Source organism: Tenrec ecaudatus, chromosome 5 (assembly GCF_050624435.1).
Source record: "Tenrec ecaudatus isolate mTenEca1 chromosome 5, mTenEca1.hap1, whole genome shotgun sequence".
Lineage (NCBI taxonomy): Eukaryota > Metazoa > Chordata > Mammalia > Afrosoricida > Tenrecidae > Tenrec > Tenrec ecaudatus.
The window spans coordinates 14919433-14944181 of NC_134534.1; the positions used below are offsets into that span (position 1 = coordinate 14919433).

At 43.7% G+C, this 24749-nt stretch overlaps 2 protein-coding genes across 2 annotated transcripts in view; one reads left to right on the forward strand and one right to left on the reverse strand.

Annotated features, from left to right (window-relative positions):
• The window catches only part of WASHC5 (WASH complex subunit 5), a 50991-nt gene extending 48769 nt beyond the window's left edge, over window positions 1-2222 (forward strand). Inside the window, exon 29 of the mRNA XM_075549278.1 lies at window positions 699-2222. Within this exon, the coding sequence (XP_075405393.1) occupies window positions 699-755 (57 nt within the window). The 3' untranslated portion in view covers window positions 756-2222. The remainder of the gene's footprint in view (window positions 1-698) is intronic.
• SQLE (squalene epoxidase) lies at window positions 1614-18878 on the reverse strand. The gene is made up of 12 exons (XM_075549279.1): window positions 18708-18878; window positions 17996-18356; window positions 14512-14752; window positions 11369-11549; window positions 9656-9752; window positions 8169-8282; window positions 7908-8079; window positions 7018-7113; window positions 5345-5487; window positions 4823-4919; window positions 3580-3667; window positions 1614-2149 (listed from the first exon to the last, which is right to left on the reverse strand). Exons 2-12 carry the CDS (start codon window positions 18284-18286, stop codon window positions 1957-1959), a joined length of 1713 nt encoding a protein of 570 aa, XP_075405394.1. The 5' UTR covers window positions 18287-18356; window positions 18708-18878; the 3' UTR covers window positions 1614-1956.
• Window positions 18879-24749: the final 5871 nt, after the last annotated feature.

Consider the following 24749-nt stretch of genomic DNA (forward strand, 5'->3'; position numbering starts at 1 on the left):
GGCAAGCCAGACAGTTCCTCCCGGGGCACTCTGCTTGCATTCTGGGTTCAAGAATTCATTGCATTGGCCACACAGATGGGGGTTTAGTCGGGAAGTGAACAGTAGGGAATAAGGTCTTTAGCCCACAGCAACACCTCTCCTCAGCCTGCACCCAAGTCTCTCTCAGGTCCTTAGCCTCTCGGCCATGTGGATACTTGGCCTCTGCCTCCATGGACCAGGAAGCCTGCCTGTCACTGTCTCACCGTCCGAGTCTCCCTCCATGCCCCAGCTGCTGGTGTGTCTGCACTCAGCCTCTACCACTTCAGAGATCTGGAACACACTCTTCTGATGGCCCCGGGCTCGCTCTCTCTGCACCCAAGATGGCTAGCCTGTCCTTAGTTGCACATGCCCTGTTTGCATAGTCCTACCCCATCACTTGGTGGGAGTTGGAAAGGCGGCGTGGGAAGAAGAGCCATATTAAGAAATGTCACTCCAATGAGCTCTCTGTAAAAAAGACAGGAGTAGTGAGCTAGGACTCTGGGAGGGATATCCCTCTGAGATGCCCCTCTCCTTCACTGTGATAGGTACTTCAGAAAATAAGTGATTTTCACCACACTCCCAAAGTTATCTGTAGTTTAAATAGAAGAAACGTGGGGAAATTTTTCCATTTGTTTTGGATTATACAACTGATTACATGAACTCTTGTTCACGGTCTATAGGTTGCTGAAGCACACGTGCCTAATTTCATCTTTGATGAATTCAGAACAGTACTGTAACTTAATGTTTCTGCTGCTGCTGCTGCTTCAAGAAAGGGGTTGTTCGTAAGTCTTTCCACCAACACGAAAATGAACATGCAGCTGGAAACAACTGCTCAAGTACCCCGGCTGCTTCCCTCTTGTGGGAGACAGTAGCCATCCTGAGTTGATTTATCTCACAGCCCTAGTTAAGATTATTCATTCTGTTTAAATCGTATTAGCATATGCAATTTATATCATGTAGACGCAGAACAGTTTTGTACTGCCTCTTATAAATGCGGAATATTGATATGCATAAATCTACTAGTTTTATGTTCAAAAGAACTATTTGTGTAACTTCAAATTTTTAGCAAAATAGTACTGCCGGTACCCAAAATCATCCTGCTGCTTTCTGCTTATGTTGTCAATACTATATACTTACACTATAAAAAGGCTTGTTGAAAGTTGAGATGAATCTGGGAGCATAGGGGCTGTGCCACACCAGGCTGGCAGGCCCACGTGATCACACTGGTGGGCCAAGTGCTGTGGAGTTTTTGGAGGCTGAGGCCCACCTTCTTTACCAATCCCAGGTGCCCAGGGCATTTCCAGCACCCCTTCTGTGGGATGCCCTCACTTTATCTGTACCTTCCTTTCTCCCAAAATTCCCCAGCAGACTGTAACCCCTGAACCCTGCCCCAATTCCCCACAACTATATTGCTAATCCTAAGCTTCTGTTTTTTCTAACAGTTTAGCCAAAAAATTTTATTGCCTCTAAAATCCTTTGTGGCAACTGGAACATCGTTGGCTGAGCAAGAATAGTTTTGGGGTTTTCTTCACTCTTCTCATGAAGCTATGCTTAAAAATAATAATAATAATCCACAACAGAAAACACAAAGCACATCCAAGTTCACTACGCATTTTATTTTCATGCCCCACAATGACTCGTTCCATATGGTGAATGCAAAAGAAAAACAAATTCCTCTGCCTTGACACGCATTTGTGGTGACAATCATTTCTTTGAAATATCTAACTTGATTGACCCTTCATTTAAGTTACTAATTAAAGGATATATTTACACGTGTATATACAAGTAACTTGGAAAACAAATTAGCCCTAATCATGGTATCCAAGAATTGGCGTTTTGAAAGTCGCGCAGAAGTGCTACATATACACTGCTGCTTCCCAACCCTCTCAGGACCCAGCCAGTTCCACATACTCACTCACAGATGGCTCTCTTTTCAGCTCAGTGAACCAAGTATTTAATTTCCGAGTAAATCAGAGGAAGTATCACAGAACACGCTTTGTACAAAACAGCACCACCACTCAAAAAGGCCCGGGGTTTTGTAATCCAGGGTTCGGATTTAAAGCAAAAGTACATGGCATAGGCAGCGACGGCAAAGAAGTGTCCGATAAGAACTAGAGGGTTCGGAGTCAAGCTGTGGGGGGAAAAAGAACAAGTTAAAAAGTGCTCATGAAGAGGTACCAGTTTTGAGTCATCTAATACAGGCATCCTCAAACTACGTACAGCCCACGGGCCACATCCAGCCCACCAAGGACATTTATCCAGCCTGCTGGGTGTTTTTGCCCTGTTTGGTTTTTTTTACTTCAAAATAAGATATGTGCAGTGTGCATAGGAATTTGTTCATAGTTTTTTTTTAAACTATAGTCCGGCCCTCCAACGGGTCTGAGGGACAGTGAACTGGCCCGTTTACAAAGTTTGAGGACCCCTGATCTAATATAAATGGCAGGAGTGCCCAGATGATGGAAACGATTAGCATGCTCGCCAAGATGCTGAAAGTTCCTGTTTACCCAGTGCTGCATCAGAAAGGGCTGGCCTTCCACTTCTAAGAGCAGTTGTCAGAAATGCGGGGCCCAGTACTGCTCAGCCCCAGGGAGTGTCTGCAGGAGCAGAAGCAACGTGATGGCAACTGGTTTGGTGTTTTGGAATTTTGCTATCAGAGTTACCAGTAAGTGTCCACTATAATGCTAACACAAACTAGCTGGAGTGGGGCCCTCATAAGCTGGTGTCTGTCTGCCCAGCAAGCTTGAAGCGGAGACCTTTTATTTTTTCTCTATCTTTTTAACCAGACATGAGTTAGGCCTCTCTCCTTTCAGAGCAGTGAATCGTCCTCTTACTGTAGTCAACACCTATCTGGGAGTTTGAGCTGGTTTCTCCCACTACTTTTGAGATCTCCTTGGAAGCACTTGACAGCTTGTGGCCTGGGGGCATCTCACTGGTTCCGACTCATGGCCAGCCTATTGGACAAGGCAGAACTGTCCCTGCACATTTCCAAGAGCTGTCGATTTTTACAGGAGTTGGAAGTCCCAGGCAGCTCGTGTTTCTGACCATTGACCTGTGGTTAGCAGCCCAGCTGGTAGCCCACAGTGCCACCAGGATCCCTCGGGGCAGGGGATAGGGTTCTCAAAAGTAACACTGCATTCAGCTTTCTCGATGAATGAGGGGAAAATAGCAAGTTCATTTAGGAGATTGTTGGAGAAATCGTTATACCTATGTCTGTAACATCAGAACTACTACTAAGTCCCTGCAATTTATTCAAATTGTCTTTAATACCAGCTCTCAGTTATCCATGGCTCCCTCCCACAGAGCAGTCCATGCCGTTTTCCAGCAGGAAAGCGCAGAGCTGGAAGTTGCCTTCTTCACAGGGGCAGTTCTGTTCTATCCCATGCAGCCACAGGAACCCAAATGGACTTGATAGTAATGAGGTGTGTCTGTTTCTAAGGGATACCTGAGGAATGATGCTAATGGACAATAAAATAATCATGAGAAAGAGAAAGACAGCCAATCCCACTGATCTGTCCTAAGAAAACCTGCAACAGACATCTCCATGCCATCCCAACAACTTACACAGAAAGTAGCCCAACGGGACCGGCCACACACTCTCCACCAAGTTTGAAATAAAGGAAACAAGCTTTTCTGAGTTGATGCAGAGAATCTAGAATAAAATGTAAAAATTACTCTTAACCAGAATATCCACACATTTAAATTAGGGCAGTAATGAATAGTATGTCTGAAAAAAAAATCATGAAATTGTAACAAATATCAAATCTTTTTTTTTTTTTTTAAAGAAATTCAACCCTGGAATTTCAACTAAGGAAAGCTTTCTTCTAAATTCTATTATCAACAATATAGATAGCAGTATAAATACGAATATACATTTTTCAGTATAATGGTTGTTAGCTTTATATTTCACTTGTAAGGGCTCCTGGTAGGCATAGACAAACCCAAAGCTTAGTTTTTCTGTGTCACTTGCTCAACCAGTCATTTTACCTTTCATGTCAATCCATGAGATCAACAAGTCGGTTCCAGTAAGGTGTTTTTCTTTCAGCAGGAGGGGGCGCTACAAAGGCAGCACAGGGGACCTGGGCTGCGCACTATATTTTAAGCAAATCACTAATGCTGAGCCACTGGGGTCTTTGTCAGGTTACATCAAAGGGCTGGTGACAAATGCACTCAAGTAATGGGATCTGAATTCTATTTATTCTTGCACAGTTTCATTACCCTACAACGCACTGCTCCGTGAGCTGCTGTGCGGAGAGCAGGCACAGCTGCCCTCTGCTCTGTCGCTCACAGAAACTGAGTGTTGCTGTGAAGTCCTGTTTACTATCACACCTTCCTACAAAAGGGACACCCGAAAGAACAGCTCCGAAACCTTGTGCTGAGTAAAGAGCCGGAATTTTCCAGGACAGAAACGGCACTTGATTTGAGGGCTCCGTCAGCTGATGTAACACTACTTGTGTCCAAATGATCGTGCAGCCTCTCGATACTGGGGCAGAAGTGTCCTGAGCGTGTGATATGCATGATCTGGTGTCCAGAGGAATGAAAACCATGTGTGCGTACGTTATTGCAGTCTTACTGTAAATGTTCTCTAAGGGAAGACCAACAGGCTTTCCAGACAACGTGATGAATATGGGAGACAACGTGATGAATATGGGACAGTGAGAAGTTCAAAATCTCGTTCAACGGTGTAGTTAAAAAGGTCTGCTAACTTGGGAGTCAGCGAAGTCGGGCAGGATCTCTGGCCTTACGATCCCTTGCTATGTGAAAAATCTGAAATTTAGCAGTATTCATCCAAAGTATTTACACTTACCATCTGTGGCAGAAAATAATTCATAAAGAGCCTGAGCGAGAACATTCACAACAAAGGAGTGAGTCTTTTTTCTTGCCCAATAGAATGATTTCTTGGCCTAAAAAAGAAAAAGAAGGATCACGTATAATAGGGGTGGGGGCTGCTTCTGACGTTTATAACCCCTTCTAGCTAATCCTCATCTGGAGGTCTTTCGACAGGCAACGCTGAAGATATTCATATATTCATGCACATCCGTTACAAACACCAACATCTCCAGAGCAGTGGGTCCCGCGACTCCGGCGCTAGCTGTGCAATGACCGTGAGCAGAGTGGCCCTCGAAGGCAGCATTCCACAAAAGAAATGTGGCTGCTCCGAGATGCACAGCTTCCCATTCAGGTTCGCCCAGGCCAAACAGGGCCGTGTAAGAACCACGCCTGTGCTTCAAGCTCCCAAGTTCAGATCACTCCATTAAACCCCACTCCTCTCAGCCCCAAGAAGAAACAACTTGAGGCGGTTTTCCTAACGGGCAAGTTACTCTCTTACCTGGAGAATAGCTGCATCATCATAAAGGTCGGGGATACCCTTGAGCAGTTGGCTCCACAGTTTTATATCGTTAAAGACGACCGTCATTCCTCCACCAGTAAGAGGGTGCCTCATATTGTATGCATCTCCCAAAAGAAGAACCCCTACAAAGAAAGAATTGGAGTTAAGACATCCGAAAGCATCTTTTGGGGAGGGGAAAGGAAAATAGCTACTGTTTATAGGAAATATTGATATATATGTATGTGTGTGTGTGTGTATATATATATATATATATATACTAAGAAATTTTAAAAATAATAGAAATACAAGGGGGAAAATTATGACTGAAACATGTTGAGCCAAAATTTCCCAAAGTGACTGAAATGCCATTTATCAGGCACCAGATAGACACCACATGCTGAGGACACAGAACAAGAGGCTGGCCTTTGCTCTCCTGAACTTCACACACGAGTCTAGTTCTACAGGCATCTGAATAAAAAGCAGAATTTCAACAGTGGGTAACAAAAACAACCTAGGGATCTTCCGGCTTCATAGCAATATCCACTGCCAGCTGAATAGAGAGATAAGTCTTCAAAGTTTAAAGGGAAAGAAAATAGCCCCAAGGAAGATTATGCCCAGCCATGTTGAAATTCAAGGCAGAAGACAAGGGGCAGAGAGTCTCACAAAGATAACTATTTTGGAGGAACATCTTGATTTAATCCTCTGCACATTAACGCTAGTGCAGCAGAACTGGAGAACTAGGAAGCACCACTTGGCTCCGGCTGCACCCATTGTCTCTAGGATGCCTACTCCACGCTGACCTCTGGATCCAAGACCTGGTGACTTCCAAACAGAAGACTGCGAAACAGGCAACTGTAATCATAGTGTGAGGGGGATAAGATGAAGAGTAGTCCCCCCTGTAATGTTATACATATCTTTATCGATCGTGTCATTACAACCAATACACATTAATTTTAAAAGTGGCAGCTTCTAAATGTTAATTTACATTTTTCTGGATTACTTTGGTGTCTTCATTTAAAAAAAACCAGAAGGGCTGTTATTTTTCCTTCAGGGAACATTCCCAATCCTAGGCGCTGGAATCTCAACATACTGCTTGTGCCCACTTAGCATGTGCTACGTTTGCCGTGCACCGTAGTTATGACTGTTCATCGTTTACTGTGTGTGTGTCCATAGCAGATGGTAATACTTGTTGGGCTCAGGAACCTGAATTTAGCAGCAGCTCCCATCGGACCTCTCTCCTGAGCTCCAGATATGCATTCAGTGGTGTCCACAAGTCTCCACTCAAATCCCTACCAACACCTACTCCATCTGTCCAAAAAGGGGCACATCACCTCTCCAACACGTCCCTAAACTTCCCCTCCGATACCAGCGAATGGCTGGCAAACACTAGTCACCTAAGCTTGAAGCCTGGTCAGTGGAGAAACCTCACCTCACCATCCCTTACTACATTATCCACCTGAGCAAATGTCATGCGTTGTACATCCATCACCCAAATCCACACCCTTCCTTCCATTTCTAGTACCTTCAGTCTCGTTCAGGTCTTCGTCATTACCCGCATGCAGTGATGAAAGGACCTCCCCCCAATGTCCTCCAAGCCATCCAACCCAGTATTAGAGTGAGACTCATATGTCATTTGGATGCTTCTTTATAAAACCAGTCCAATAAATTGATACCTCGTTTGTTGACTGGTGAAGAAGGAAGGAAGCTTGCTGGCATGGCCCGAATTTGAGAATTCAGAATGGCCTCTAGGAACGGTTCTTTCAAATGATCTGCAATAAACCCCACCCGACCCAAAGGAACAGTTTTAACATTTCAATTTCAAATTACCCCACTATGTTTATCAAATACAAACACCTACGTATGTATTATGGTTGTTACATACACGTTTTGAGGTAAAACAAGAATTAATTGGCAGCTAAATTTTTATATAACTTATTCATATTAATGATTAGGCAATCTAAGAAAACAATGTTGACAATAGCTGATGGAACACAATAAACAAGTATGACAAAGGACACAATTTCAGAGACAATGACAATGAGACTGAAGAAAAGCACCCACATCTTCTCTAAGGTCGGCCGTTTGAATCTACCAGCTGCTCCTTAGAAGAAAAATGAGGCTTTTCAACCTCAGAAACCCCAAGGGAGGCAGTTCTACTTGGCTCTTCTGTCAGTATGAGTAAAAGGGATTCGATGGAAGTGGGTTCTAATCATTATTACAGAAACTAAGCACAGAAATAGTTAAGTATTTCAAGATTTCAGAGGCCTTAGCTGGTTGTCCAGGCTGCTTTTAAGTAACACAAGACAGGCCGATAATAATTATTCTGAAACAATTATTTTAATGATAAAAACATTGAAACTTCTGACTGGACTTTGTGTTTTGAATCTGTTGGTCTAGGTCAGAGCCAGGGTATCTCGGCAGCTGGCTGTAGTTTCCACCTGCTGCCTCCCTTATCTGGGCCTATTTTATGCGCCACTTCACGAACTGACGATGGAGAGCCTTCAGAGAGATTTGCTTTTGGACTGTGGGTAGATTACAGTAAGAGTGAAATCCTCTTTCTTACCAGGTATTTGTGGGTAAATTTTTTCAGTCATGTATTCTCTTAAATTCCTTGGTATTTCCCCTCGAATGTCAACAAGTACTCGAGTTTCGTCGGAGGAAATTTGATAGATGAGAACTGGACTCGGATTCGTTAGAACAAGTTCAGCATGATTTACTTTAAACTGTGGCGCATTCTAGAAAAACACATAAATATGTCAAGCATATTAATAATTTTCAAATGCCACCTAGCTTTTGTTTTTGTACAATCTCACTTCAACTGTACCTTCATTAGCAAGCCGACAAAATGAGATGAAACAGAAACTTTATTGGAGATCAGGTTTTTCCTGAACTTGGAGAAAAGCCCATCTGCGACAACAGTCAGTGGCGCATGGAGTTCCTATGAGACACACAGAGAGAATTCTCGGTAAGTGAAGGGTGCCGCGGAAAGGTTGTACTTTCAAAGTACATGACAAACTTAAATGGAAGGTATCCCAAGAAGTTGTGAGGTGGAGCTGAAGTGGCTGAAGGAATAACTATAAGATATTAATAAAGTGAGATGAAGGTATACAAGGCCCAATTTAGATTTTCAGTTAGGAAAACCACAGGCAACTACAGGCAGTCCTGGACCTTAGGTGGCTGAAATCACCAAAACTAGCCAGATTCGCTTATTCTATTATTTTCTAGTGTCATGCAGTGCGAGTTTCTGCCCACCTGGATGTTTACATTTGCATTACTATACTATGAGCAAAGAAATCTCCCTAATTAAAATACAATAGTGGGGGGGGAGGAAAAAAGAGCTGATCCCAAGGGCTCAAGTAGAAAGAAAATGTTCTGAAAATGCTGATGGCAATAAAAGTACAAATGTGCTTGACACAATGGATGGATGGATGGATGGATTGCTATAAGAGCTGTAGGCGCCTCCAATAAAAGGATTTATTTTTTTAAAAGGATACAATAGGAAATAACCAACAGAGTAGTCCTTGGCCCTTTTTAGGTCAGATTAACATGTGCGGGTACTGGTAAATAGTTTAGTTTGCAATTTTCGGAATTAAATAATTGCTTGTTTCATCCTAATCTGTTCTTTCATGTTGAATTCTTCCTTTATCTCCCTTGCAAGTCCCTTCTGCTTCTCTGTGTGTGTACATTTTAAGCTGTGCAATCAGGGTATGTTGGAGAAAGATGAGGTTATCTACAGTCTCTGGGAAACTGATGGTGGTAGCAACTGAACAATTCTACTTGATGTGAATGAACATGGAATGATGAATGTACTAAATCCCAGTTAATAATTTGTTTAAAAAAAGATCTAGTCTTGGAATCCTAGGGTGTAGCTCTACTCTTGAGTCAGCATCAACTCAGTGGCACGGGGTTTGGTTTGGGTTTACATGACAGATGTTACCCCTCCATTTTGTCCTGGTACTTTAAAAACTGTGGTACAGTGAAACAGACACAGCCTAAAGGTTGCCCTTTAGACCATGTCTGCTGAACAGTCCACCAGCATCCCTCACACTCACAATGCTGGGTGATCGTCACCATCTGCCCCAAAGAGAAGGAGCTGGCTATAGCTTACCGCACCTGTTACCACACGGGGTTGGTTTAAAAATTCATTTGCACAGCCTGGTAAGACACCCTAGACTCTAGGACCAAGAGCAATGTGCTATGATCTACAAGTTCATCAGACAATTTAACGAATGAGAAAATGAGGGGATAACTATTTGGGGGGGGGGGAGAAGAACAAAAATCTCTTAGGAAGAGACAGTTGCTAAAGCTGACCTTGATGTCTCCAGTTTCTTTATCCCGGTACTGAACTCCCGTCACAGCATCATCTTCCTCCAGTAACTGGAGCACGACGCCTTCAATAAACTTTGCACTAAATGACAAAACAAGTCTCTACTGTGGCACATTTGAATAAATTAAATCTGACCCAGCCCTAAGCCTTTAGTTTAGCCTTATAGCATATGCACTTTTGCAAATATTACTGACATCCACAAACTGAAGCATCCTGTTTTAACATATGAAATATAATTGATATTCTGCTCCTGTGTCATTTCCATTAAAATCCATTTATTTTAAATGGACCAAGGATTGTCACAAAAGAAAAATGCAAACATCCACAAAACATTTGGTTAAAATGAACCTCACTACTAATGATAAAAATACATGTTAAAACATTCAATAATCACTTATGTCTAGCAAATTGGCAAGTTTCAAAGAAGACTGCACTTTGGCAAGAGTTCAGAGGAAAGGAGCATTTTCTTTTCAGCATCTCAGAGAATAACATATTCTGCATAAGACTGAGAGCAGCACTGTTGTCAGCTTATTCTAGTGGCCAGTCCCCACTCAGCAAGCACAACACCTCTCTTACCTCAGAAACCATGTTAGAGACTTACACCAAAAGAGTTTAAAACGGCAAACAAACTTGCTAAGAGGTTATAATCACATGTGAGTGCCGTACACTAAAGCACCGTTCTCCAACTGCGCTACTTCCAGAGGACGACAACTCTGACAACTGGGATGTCCAGGGAAGTGGTAGCCTATTCGCTGCTAGAGCAGGGGAAGGTCTGATAAGCTGCATTCCAGTAAACTGCAGCTTATCTACAGCAGGAAGTGCCGTGAAAGTATGTGCGAACACAGCATGTGCAAAGACAAAGGTTTGGAATGGCCAGGAGCAAAAAAAAAAATCCTTCATAGAATTTAGTATTATGTGTGGTTTTATTTTCTAGCCTATCAACAGCAAGTATATATTACTAATAGAATGACAAAGAAAAGTCTTGTTAAATATAAATTTGATTTTTATCTGAATTGTGGAAAAATAACATGTGGAGAGAACATTTGCACATTCATACACAAAAGGAGGTGGGTAGTAAAATTTATTTGGAAGAATAGTTCATCCTACTCAGAAGATTCTTCACATAGTTTCTAGGGTCTTCTTTATATCTTGGTCTTTTCCAATTTTTCTGTAATGAAAGTATCCTGTGTCCATGGATATCAAGCCCTTTCAGCCCTCAGAGAATTATGCCTTCACTTGCTTTGCAAACACTCACGACTATTTCAGACATTCGAGGGTTCTCAGAGTAGTTAAAGACAAGAGGCAAATATAAGTTACTAATCAAAAGCAGCTGCCAGTCCTATCAGACTAGATTCTTAGTAGGAATGGAATAAGAGTTTTCTCGAATTTATCTTGACTATGTATGAGTTGAAGGTATCCTTATCACACAAACCCTAACTCAAAAGTAGCACACACTAACTTTTACTCAGTTAAAACAACTGTGTCCTCTACATTCCACCACAAATCTATGTAGTCAAAGGAAAAATTCTCGAAATACTATTCACAAAGGCAACAAAGATCTAAAACTGTGTTCTGACACGGTTTTGATGTTTTGCCACTCTTCCAAGCCCAAACTTAAAGGGAAATTTCTGAAACCACATGAAATTCATTCCTGTAAATTCATTTGTGTTCTACAGCTGGAGTGTGGTCTCTCTTACTTGGGTTCTGCCATAGCTCTTTTGCGGAGACTCGAGATGAATCGTCCATGATGGAAAGCTCTTCCACTCAGCACTTGATTGTTTTCTGACAGAGGATAGGGGATCTGAACCTCTGACCTGCTTTCATGATCATGAACTATGTAGCCGTTTACAATCTGGGCATCCAAGTCTCCCACGGTATCTGCAAATCAATTTGGTTCAAAACAATTTTCCTTAAATGCATCGAATTATATTTCACACCAAAGAAGACACAGAGGCATTAAAAAGAGAAAAGTCCCTGCCTTCATAAAGTTGTAATACGGTTTGGAAAATTGGACAACTAATTCTGAAATCGAAATGCTCGAGAGAGCAACAGTAGTCCTTTGCAAATCTGTCTGTAATAGCTCTTATCAGACATGATAGGTGTGCCACATCCAGGCTGTGTGCCACATTACTTCTCGCAAGAAAATGCAGCTGGAAAACAGTTGAGCAACAATCTCCTATTGAGGAAACAGGTTCTGTCCATATGGACATTCCCAAAGCATGACTGTAGTAAGCCATTCTCCACTTGATATTTACACTGTTGACTTGGGGTTAATCGTCGTCTCTGAGCAGTCACTCCTTTTGTAAAGCACATTCTTCCCTTGCTATCTGGGACCCTGCCAGCCCATTTCCTCTTCCTAATTGGTACCCCTCACCTTCCTGCTCTCAGCACACCTGCGTACCTTAGGGATCGGTTTGGACTTCTTGATTATGTTTGCTAATCTCATTTCAATGCTGTGCCTTCTCTCTTGCTCTCCAACCTAACCATCTGATCCCTGAGCAAGTTCTACTGGTTTTTCCAGAACCTCACCACTTCCCATCCTCTCCTGCAGTCATCAGGCACCCAGCTCTTCATCCTCCTCTACTACTTTCTGACCCCGCCACCTTATTGCTATTCTCTTTTCCACACAATTACAGAATACTTTCCGATCATACTTGCAAAGTACGTGCCTTCTTAAACCTGCCTAGTGAGTTTCCGAGAGTAGAAGCTAATTCTTACAGGCCCCATATCCTCTGAGACCTAGTCTTCCATTAGCCATTTGACCTGTTCTTCATCCCAGTCAACCCCCTTCTCTCATTCTTTCACCAAAGTCAGCTGGCTCCTCCAACAGGGCTTTCTCGCCAGATGCTCCCTCTGCCAGGAATTCCCACCCCCCCCCCCACCCCAGAAATCTCCAGGGGCTTACTCCCTCACCACATTCACTTCTTAACTCAAACATTTTCTCAATGAGGCCATCGCCAACCACTCTATTTAAATTTACACACCTCATCTCCCACCACCCCCCTTTCTGCTGTTTCTATAAAACTTAACACTAGCAGATAGATAGGTAGATAGATTAGATACTAGATAATCACTAGCTAATATATATTTTATTTCCTTAACATTGTCTATCACATACACTGGAATATATGATCTAATACCCTACACCACACACAGAATATATGCCCATGTTGGATTTTGTGCGTATGTTTTGTTCTCTATGGTAGCCTCAGCATCTAGAATAGTACTTACCACTTGTTCAATAATTAGTACATGTGTTAAATGAAAGAATAAATGTCCTATCTTTTCTAACCTCTTCTCGTGCATCCACTATCTCTCTTGCTACTGTAATATCTTCATCACCATACAGCTGAACCCTAGTGTGAGCTAAACCTCTTCTGTCCTCATATATCCCCTCTCTCCCTGCCCTACTCATGTTTTCTACCCAAAATGTCTCAAGGACCGTAGACTAGTCTCAGCATTTTTATATCCATTGAGTTTAAGGTTTTGCCTAAACAACTCCACGGAAACACCTTAATCTATGCCACCAACGACCTCCAAATTGCCCATCCAATGGCCATTCCGCTATACTCATCTTACCTTATCTTGCCTGACCCTTCAATAGCAAATTCATAACACAGCTGTCCTGCCCTTTCATTAGAACATAACATTTCCTCCTACTAAAACAATGTCCTATCTTAGATTCAGTAAAACCAAACATTTCCTTCTACCATTCTACCAGCTCCTCCTGAGTCTCTTGCAGGCTTCTCTTCTTCTATTCAACCTTTATATATCAGTTTCCTGGGACTTGCTTTATTCTCCCTACACTCTCTCCTAGGTTGGTCTCAATCATTGCCAGAGCTTGCAAATACTACAAATATGCTGACATATTCTAAATGTCTAACTTCACCCCGCCAATTCTACTTCTCTGAGCTCTAGATTCATATATTCAAATTAGATTATCTCCCCTTTCATGTCTCAATAGATCCCCCCCCCCAAATTTTCTCCCACACCTGTTTTTCTCTTGGTCTTTTTTTTTCCTTCTTCCTCTTTTTTTTTTTTTTGGTTAATTTTTTTTCCCTCTCGGTCTTCTTAACAGCAAACCAGTACCATCATCAATCAGTTGCCCTAGCTAAAATTCTAAAAATTGTCTTTCATATTGCCCTTTCATCTCATATCCAACCTGTCAGTAAACCAAGCTGTTCATGACTCTACCCACTTCTTTTCTATATGCCTGTTACCACGCTAGCCCCAAACACTATCTCTCCTCTCTAGTTTGGCAGTGAGCCTGCCTAGACACCTGGCATCCAATCTTGCTATCCCATTGACCCAATCTTCGATCCATTCTCCAGTATGGGTGTGTCTGTGTATTTAGACATCATTCTACAAATTGAAAGGTGACTAAGTATTCACTAAATGCATAGCTGCTGCTTGAAAGACATCAGTTGAATGGATAAGCATTGCCTATATGGAAGTTCCTGGTGACAATACTTATTCTAAGAACAGGACAGAATGGACACTCTGCAAATGACAGTTTTCACGTGTCACCACATCCCATGCCCTTACTCAAAGAATTGTCTAGGTCCTCCTTTATTTTGATCACTACCATTTTTAGTCACTTTATTATACCTCATTAAGTATACTTCACATCTCCTTACACAATTAAAAATGGGGTTTTGTTTTTTCTTTTGTTCTTAGCTTCATGAAAATTCAGTGGTTATTTTGGACAACTGGCAATTCATTTGTAATTGGTAGAACATTAAAATTTTGAGAATTAAAAAAAGAATACTTTTTTGACTACTACTAAAATAGTCTTAAAATGTTTGCTTATACCATCTCACTTTTTGGAAAATGAACCTACCTTCAAGACCCAGGTCTTTAAGGACATGAAAGCCACCTGGCTGCAGAAATTCTCCAACTATCCTGTCAGGCTCTTTTAAATCTCTCTCAATGACCGTCACCTTTCTTCCATCTCTGGAAAGCACCGACGCCAATGTAGAGCCCAGTACACCAGAGCCCACAATGATAACTTCTGGGTCATTTTGAGAAGTTACGGCTGCACCTCCTACGGTTGTTTCTGAAGCATTCACTCCTCTTTCACGCTGTTTGAAAAAAGAAGAAAAAAATTACTCTTTCCTACATTTTTACCCCTTTTACACACTATGGGTTTCTGCACCTTGGAAAGAAGCTAGAATTTAAGTATTACCAACCAACTGGCCTTAGTTTTTGAATCAAGATACCATCCACATGTCAATGAAAGAAAACATTGTTTAAATTAAAAAGTATAATAATCTCAAGAAAACGAATGATAGATTTCTTTCCTAGGCATTTTGAAAATGCTGTCATACAGATATTTGGAAATCCACACCAAGTCAAATGTAAGAAATGTCTGGAAAAAGTATCTTAGAGGGAAAAGCAATTGTTCAATGCTTCATATACTGAGCACGACCAGATGCCAATCACTTAAAACTTCTGCTTTGATTTCATGTTAAAAGCTTGAACCCATAAGAGATTTCTACAATTCACCTTCGTTTTCTCTCTCTAAAGCAATGGTTCTCAACCTAATGCCTCGACCCTTTAATACAGTTCCTCATGTTGTGACCACCCCCAACCATAAAATTATTTTCATTGCTACTTCATAACTGTAATTTTGCTACTGTTATGAATCGGGTGACTCCTATGAATGGGTTCGGCCCCCCCAAAGGGGTCTCTAAAAGTTTCATTTCAACAATCTACCTTCATCTAAAATCACTTTAAATTTACAAAGATTTTCAAACCCTGGCTATGTTCTAACAAAAATTCCAAAAGAAGAAAACTCATATTGCCCCTTGGGTATTAAAATATCTGTTCTGTATCATTTAAAGATCTATTTGATTTATTCCTTAAAGATATATTTGATTTATTCCCCACCGTCTTGATCTTCCAACAGTCTGATAAAACTGTAAGTCCTTAAATTTCGAAACAAGGATAAATATTAAAAATCTCATCACTGATGGGGCTGAAATCAAAAACTTCTAACTAGGATCATAAAGCCCACAAAGTGAAAAAAGTCCTCTTCTGAGATTTTCGCCCATCAAGAACAGTGACGTCTGTTGGTTTGGTTCCTCTCCTTAATGAACAACTCAATCTTATATTTATCCTTTGGGTATGTGAAAATATTTCAGATACCAAATTGTAGGGAACCCTATGATTAAGATAAATGTCATTTGATGGAGTTTTTAAAAAAAAGAACTCAAGTATAAAAGAGATTAACCCCAACGCCCTTTAGAACTTTAAGTCTCTTATGATTTTAAATGTACTGTCACCTGGGGTTGCTCTAACAGATTCCACATGTTAGCATTCATTCACCCTGTTTTCTTTGACCTCAATAGGGGATTGAGACCTTGTCCATTCCATTTTTTAGAATATCTCTTAGAGAAATTCCTTTCTGTCACTTACTATGGGAAAAGGCAATTGTTGATTCTCCCCAACAGTATGACCATAACAAACTGTATTTATAGTACTCTTCTGATCTGGGATTAAGACAAGTCCCTTTGGTCATCTTAACCAATTCTGATAAATTTTTCTAAGTATTCCCTGTACACACACACACACTTTCTTCTGGGAGGAGAACTCTTTGTTTTTTTAATTAGGGGCTCATCACAATCCATACATACATCAATTGTGTAAAGCACATTTGTACATTCATTGCCCTGGGAGGAGACCTCTTAGAAGGCTTCAGTCTGTCAGAGCCTGGTCAGTAGAAACAGCATTCATGGGAGCTTAGTAAAAACAGATGCCAGCCTGACAGCTCCCAGTTAGGAGATAAGCAAAAACGCCTGAGGCATCCACAAGTAGGACAGATATAGGCTACTGGTCTCTCAATTCTCCTACCCCAAATGTCTAGGCACAGCATGATAGCACTGGTGGCCTTCCAGCAGTCTTCCAAAGCTTGGTGACCCTGAGGAATGTGAGCTCAGACAACCATCCTTCTCAAATTGAGAATTAAAGATTACTTTTGTTTCCTTTCCCCTTCATCAAGTGCACATCTAATACACCACTAAATTCATTTTGGACTCTCCTCAGCAACGGCGAAAAATGACCTTTAGACTGATGACAACAGCTACTACAAAGGGGATTCAAAAAGTTTGGGGGGGGGGACCTATTTTAATTCCATTTTACTACAAACTTTCTAAAGCTCCTTTGTATTTTAATCTAGTTATGGACCAGGCGATTTGCAAACATTAAGCAATTTAATTCCCTACCAACTTAGAATGGTGCCCACCTAAGAAGAGGCCACTGATTCTTAACAGTTTACCAACACCACTGGGTATTTCCAGAACCCAAAGGGTAAATTACTTCATAGAGCACTCTGCCCTAACCACAAGTCACCTGCATCCCAGACATGGCCTAATGCTGCTGCACTCTTGCCAGATCTCCCAGGCTGCCATGCCCAAACACTGAGCCCATTCTCCACAGTTTCTTGAATGTTCTTTTCAAAGAAGTAAAAATCAAATATTGTTACTCCCACATGTTAAAAAAAAAAAAAAACCCTCCAGTGCTCCTGAAAAATGTCCAAACTCCACTGGCAAACAGGTCCTAAATGAAGGAGCCTCTGCAACCTTTCCCTTAACATCTTTGACCACTGTCCTCCTCGGCTTGGCCTTTGACTGTATATTTGTTCAAGGTCCTACTGAGCCTTTAAAACGGTGAGCCCTTTGCCTTGACTTTCCAGTTTGCTCTTATCCTTAGCCTGTCTGTCACTACAGCAGTGGGCCCACCTATAGCTGGCTTCCTTTGCCCAGGTTCAGATACAATCCTAGCCACCAGAGGATTTAAATGGAAATGGCCAGACCTGTTTTTCCTCACAGAAAGGGATATTGTCCTTCAAAATGGGTTCCTAACGTTTCACATCACCTTTCAGAATCCAACCTTTCTTACCAAAGAAACGAATATCCCCAGCCACTCCCAAGAATGTCAAGGCTGTGACCAAGGAAGTGCCAAGGCAAAAGCATGTCTTTCTTGAAAGAAAATAGATCCAGCGGAAGGAGAATAGATAGCAAAGCCCCTGCACTCACACTTCCTCTTGCCTTTTTAACGCACACGGGAAGAAAACTTCCAGTTCCAGGGAGGGCCCCAATCCTAACTTAGGAGCCCTGGTAGCACAGTGGTTAAAGCGCTGGGTGCTAAGCCATGGAAACCCAACCCACCAGTGGCTGCGTAGGAGACAGGCCTTCAAGAGCACAGCCTTCCAAACTCCAGTGCCCCGCCACACTACCCCCGAGTGGAAGTCGACTCCCCAGCGTCGGAAAGCCTCGTTTTCAAGGAAGAGCGCCGCCTTTCTGCCCACCCCGACTCCAACCTACCCTCCTCGTGTCCACCTGCTCTTTCTTTTCGGATCCCGGGGGCGGTCTGGCCCAAAAGACGCCAACCAAAGGCAAGGCGGACAGAACGTTGGCCAGGGCTGTGAACGGGGCCAGGCTCTGCTGCCGCCCGGGGAGGCCCCCGGGACGGAGGCGACACCGGTAGGAGAGCACCAGTCCCAGCGACAGGAAGAGCAGCCCACACAGCAGGAGCTCCTTGTTGGCCAAGGTGATGAAGTCCCCGCACTTCTTGTAGAAATACGTGAAGGTGGCAATGCCCAGAAAGGTCCACATGGCTGCCGACGTCGCTGGTGGCACCGGTCACGGGCGCGGCGGCTCCACTTCCTCCCAGATGCTCTCTTTCCTAAAGGGCGGGCGAGGACAGCGTGTGGAGCGGCGGCCGCGCTTGAGAACCCCGGCACAGGCGACAGCAGGCTCGGCAACCCCGGGCTCCCGATCAGGCCCTCGCCTCCTTCTGGGGACCCATCCTTCCCTGCTTCGGGGGGGGGCGCCGCGTGCGGTCAGATCCTCCTCCTCAATCACCAGCGGCAGGTGGCCTGCGGGACGCCGCGGCCGGCGACAATGCCGGCCACCTTCACCTTCTCTCTCAGACAAAAGATGACCTCAGAGTCCGGGCTCCGCCTCCACGAAGCCCAGCTCCTGTCTAGCGTCTTTCCCCGCTGCGGAGACTCCCCAGGCTCCCCAAGCCCCGAACCTTCCTGTCGGCGACGCGGCAGGCCGGAGAGCTCCCAGCAGGCTCAGGTGAGCTTCCCTCAGTGCGCGGCGGCGGCGGCTCCCGGCAGCCTCCTCACCCACATCCCTCGCGGGCGGGGCTTCCACAGTAACCAGAGTAACCGCCGCGCGACCCGGCTCGCCTCAGCGGCCCCGGCGGCCTCCTCCCAGGCGAGGTACCAGGGGGCGGGGCTCCGGGACGCGAGCCCGCCCGCCGCCGCCACTTCCAGCCAATGAGGATGCGCACCGCACGGTAGGCCGAGATGGCGCTATGCTGCGACCAGCCAATCGCAGGCGGCGGAGCCCGCGCGGTGACGCCCTCGGAGGCGCTAGGGCGATGTTGCGTGGTGTGTGTGGTGAGGGTGGGTGGGTGTGGTGAGGGGGGCGTAGGTGTTGGGGAGCGGGCGCCCGCTGGTTGGTGGGAGTGGGGGGAAGGCTCGGCCTGGTTCTGGAGGGGGCTGGGGCCGCGCCGCGGTCATTGCCCCAGCCGCCCGGGGCCCTCCCGGAGGATCGATAGGACTTCTGGGAGCGTGGGGGGGTGGGGGGGGGGTAGGCGGTGGCCGCCTCTAGGCTAATGGTCGCATTTTGTCCCGACGGCGTTTACTGAGCCGGGACCCCAGACTTCCAGGCCTGGGCCTGGGGTGGGTAGCGATCGGAAGAAAGAACTGTTGAGGGCCATAACCAAACCAACCAGAATGAACTTGTCTGCCAGGAGAGCAGACAGTGGGTCCAGGGTGACCTTTCCTTCACCCAAACCCCGGGCACTGGCACTATGCTCAGGATAAGACATTGGTGGGAGGGACAGCGACAAAAAGATGTAGAGATGTAAATTAGGTGCCCCAGGGAGTGGGCTAGGCACCATGGCAACAAGGACCTGCCGGGCCTGGGGAAGCCAGCCAGGGCCCTGGAGAGTTACCGAAATTGTGTCCTAGACAATTATGGGACAAGCATTCCAGAGGGACGATCATTATGCAAAAGTCCCAGAGTGAGAGACTGACTCTGTTATACAACGAGGAAACCCCCTAGCACCTAAATCACAAAATCTTTTATTCTCCCCCACCCAAAAAAAAAATCATCTATCCCACAAATATTTATTGATGCCTAAGACAGTAATAACCAAAAGGTCAGTGGTTCAAACCTAGGAGAACTATGAGGCTGCCTGCTCTGGTAAAGATGGATAGTCTGAAACCCTACGGAGCTGCTCTACTCTGCCCCATCAGGTCTCCCAGTCAGAACCGATTCTACGACAGTGGGTTTTCAGTACTTTACCTCGCACTTTGACCAGTGGACTGCCTTCTCTAAACTTCATGATGCTGGTACAAATCCTCCTTTTACAGCAAAACTGAACTGGGAATTCTTCCAACAAGGCTCCTTTCACCCTCATCAATCACAAAACACTCGGTTTATTCATACTTTCTTGACCATAACGATAGAGATGTTATGGTCAGGTGACAGGGGTATAGGAAGACTTAGATTCTGTCACTAACCAGCTTTGTGACTGCACAGAACAAGTCATAAGTCACTCAGCCTCTCAAAACTGCCATCTATTCTGACTCATAGCAACCCTATAGGACAGAATAGAACTGTCCCTTTGAGTTTCAGATACCTTAAATCTTTAGGAGTCGAAAACCTTGTTCTGAGGGGTGACTAGGGGTTTGAACTGCTGGCCTTGCAGTTAGTTAGCAGCTCAATGTGTAGCCCATTACACCAGGAGACCGCCATGGACTGGATTCCAAGTCATAGTGACCCTCTACATGATTTCTGAGGCTAAAACTTTAAGGGAGCAGACAGCCTCACCTTTCTTCCATGAAGTAGTTGGTGGTTTGAACAGGAGACTGACGGTACACTTAGCAGTGCAATGCCTAATCCACAGCTCCATTAGTGCTCCTTCATCTTCCAGAAGGGACAGTTCCCGCGTGAGGTCTAAAATCCTTTCCAGTGCTGCCATAGAAGTAAAAGTATGCCATCTACCTGATCAGCTTCACCCCGTTCTGTTTTAATGGATTTTTAAAAAAGAATTTACTAAACCACTTCCACATACATCATTTAACCTTAAAACCAAAAAACATTACATTTTAAAATGAGAAAATGAAACCTAGAGATTAAATGGCTTGGTTAAATCACAGCTTACAAATAGTGAAACCTCTGTTCCCCAATACTCTTAATTATTAATAACTGCTTTAAATTCTCTCTGCTATGAAACTAAGACTTTTAATTCTTAGTGTCAACAAATTAGGCTATTTGAAATATGTAACAATTTTTTTAAGTTCCAAAGAGGAAATCAGTTCAATGTATGAGAAATAATTTTCCTGAAGATAAATCTTTAGTGACATGCCTATTGCTGTCTCTTGAGTTCCCATATTGCTAAAATGATAAGAGACTTAAGCAACTGACTCTGGGAGATGACAATGGGAGTATCATGGAATAATTATTACTTGCTAATCTTGTCCTTGATTTATCAAGTCTAAGTGCTTTTTTGAGTCATCATTAAATTCTCTACATGTTCACTCATAAAAGTCTCTAACTATTGTTTGTTCATTTTAGAAGGAAAAGGTTTATTATGATACTTTGAGGGTTCCATTATAACATTCACCATGATCTGTAACTATATTATTTGTTTGCCTATATATTTTTAAAAGTATACCTTATAGCAGAAGGACATTGGCCTCCACTCAATGCAAGAATTCTTTCTTCTGTTAAACTGGCATTCTATGATGCTCACCTTCCCCACACAACTGCTGAAGACTAAGGGGGTGAATAAGCAAATGTGGTGAAGAAAGCTGATGGTGCCCAGCTATCATCAAAAGATAATAGCATCTGGGGTCTGAAAAGTTTGAGGGTAAACAAGCAGCCATCTAGCTCAGAAGCAGCAAAGCCCACATGGAAGAACACACCAACCTGTGTGATCATGAGATGCCGAAGGGATCAATTATCAGGCACCAAAGAAAAAAATTGGGTGCACACCTCCACGATACGATCGCTGAAGACAAATGAGTGCATAAGCAAATGTGAAGAAAGTTGATGGTGCCCGCCTATCAAAAGGTATAGCATCTGGGGTCTTAAAGGCTTGAAGGTAAACAAGCAGACATCTAGCTTAGAAGCAACAAAGCCCACATGGAAGAAGCATACCAGTCTGTGCAATCACGAGGTGTCAGGCATCATCAGAACAAAAAAATCTTACCATAGTGAATGGGGCAGGGAGAGTGCAGAGTGGAGACCCAACACCCATTTGTCGGCCACTGGAGATCCCCTTGCAGAGGGGTCTAGGGGAGGAAATGAGCCAGTCAAGGTGTGATGTATCACTGATGAAAAATACAACTTTCCTCTAGTTCCTAAATGCTTCCTCCCCTCCCCACCCCCATCATGATCTGAATTCTACCTTGCAAGTCTGGCTAGACCAGAGGATGTACACTGGTACAGATAGGAAATGGAAACAAAGGAACTCCAGGGCAGATGATACCTTCAGGGCCAGTGATGTGAGTGGTGATACTGGGAGGGTAGAGGGAGAATGGGTTGGAAAGAGGGAACTGATTACAAGGATCTACATGTGACCTCCTCCCTGGGGGATGGACAACAGAAAAGTGGGTGAAGGGAGACATCAGACAGGACAAGATATGACAAATAATAACTTATAACTTATCAAGGGCTCATGAGGGAGGGGAGAGCAGGGAGGCAGGGAGGGAATGAGGACCTGATGCCAAGGGCTTTAGTGGAGAGAAAATGTTTTGAGAATGATGAAGGCAATGAATGTACAGATATGCTTTACATAATTGATGTATGTATGGAGTGTGATAAGAGTTGTATGACCCCTAATAAAACAATTAAAAAATAAAATTAAAACTGTGGTACATACATATATACATACAAAAAAGTATACCTTAAATTTTTGTGGTAAATATGTGTGTATGTGTGTGTGTGTGTATATATATATATGAAAAATTCTATTTTCATTCCATTTTTCCATGAAATTTTTGAAGTCTCCTCATATATAAAGTTTTCCCAATTCAACTTCTTTTGTTGAATTCAGTGGCATTGCTTACATTTGTTATTTTGTACAACCATAACTATAGTCCTTTTCCAAATTATTCCACCAACATTAACAGAAAGCAATTCCACCCACAGCAACATGGACTTCCACTCACCAAGGCTGACTTGGCCACTGCCACTGCTAAGTGCCCCATTTGCCAGTAACAGAAACCAACATTAAGTCCAAGATATGGGACAATTCCTCGGGGAGATCAACCAGCAACTTGGTGGCAGGTTGATTACATAGGACCACTTCCATCATGGAGGGGACAGCGTTTTGTTCTTACTGGAATAGACACCTACTCTGCATATGGATTTGCCTTCCCTGCACGTGATGCTTCTGCCAAAACTACTATTCATGGACTTACAGAATACCTCATCCACCAGCATGGCATCCTACATAGCATTGCTTCGGATCAAGGAACTCACTTTACAGCAAGTACAGTGCGGCAATGGGCCCATTCCCATGGAATCCACTGGTCGTATCATGTTCCTCATCATCCTGAAGCTGCTGGCTTGATAGAACGATGGAATGGGCCCCTAAAGACACAATTACGGCGCCAACTACATGGCAACAACTTGCGGGGCTGGGGCAATGTTCTCCAGGAAGCTGTATACGCTCTAAACCAGCGGCCAGTATACGGTGCTGTGTCTCCAATAGCCAGAATTCATGGGTCCAGGAACCAAGGGGTGGAAGCTGGAGTGGCACCACTCACTATTACTCCTAGTAATCCCCTTGCAGCATTTTTGCTTCCTGTCCCAGCAACCCTGTGTTCCTCAGGCTTGGAGGTCCCGGTCCCGAGGAAAGGAACACTCCCACCTGGAAACACAGCACGGATTCCACTGAACTGGCAACTGAGAATGCCCCCTGGGCACTTTGGACTTCGCATGCCTTTGGATCAACAGGTCAGGAAGAGTGTCACCGTACTGAGTGGGGTGATTGATGCTGACTACCAAGGAGAAATTGGACTGGTGCTACATAATGGAGGTAAAGAAGAATATGTCTGGAATCCAGGAGATCCCATAGGCCAACTCTTAGTGTTACCATGCCCTGTTATTAAAGTAAATGGTAGTTACAGCAACCCAATCCTAACAGGACTTATAATGACCCAGACCCCTCAGGAATGAAGGTCTGGGTCACCCCACGAGGCCAAAAACCACAGCCAGCTGAGGTGCTTGCTGAGAGCAAAGGTAATACAGAATGGGTAGCAGTAGAAGGTAGTTCTGCCTATCAATTACAACCACGTGATCAATTGCAAAAGCGAGGCTTGTAATTGTCAATGTATTTTCTTTGTATGTGATTATTGTGTATATTTCCTTTGTTCAAGTATGTTACATCAGATATAATTTGACTCAGTGTTTTCATTTATATGTATGACAGATGATTGATAAGTATAAGTGATTTCGTTAACATAAGTATGTATGGGTAAAGAATTGTGTACAGGTGCCAGGCTGGCAAGGGGTGGATTGCTATAGTTTATTGTGCCAGCCTGGCCGATAAACACAAGTAGGATTAACTGAAGGGCAGAGGGATAAATGGCTCGGTGAGCCTCACCTTGGTTGTTCTGTGCCTCAGTTTAAAGGGGTACACTACCTGTGGGATGCCAAGCCTGTGGACTGTGTCGCTGTAAGTTGAGGTCCCTTTAAGGTCACACGATTGGAATGTTCATCTCTGGAGCTGGGGACTGACAGCTGATGACAGTTGGGGACCGGCCTTGCTATCTGCTGCCTGGATATATATAGCCCAGCTCTCTCTACAGAAGAGGACTGGCAACTGACAGCTCTCAAGCCTTGAAGGACTGCTAGTGTCTCACTGCTATATAATTTAACTGTTAATTTCTTGTATTATCTATCTGTATATAATTTAACGGTTCATTTCTTGAATTATATATCTTTATAAATATATTTATATATAATTACTAGCAATATGATTTGTCTCTCTAGAGAACCCTGTCCAATACACCTGGTATCCATGAATAAACTTTGGTCTTTATGTGGT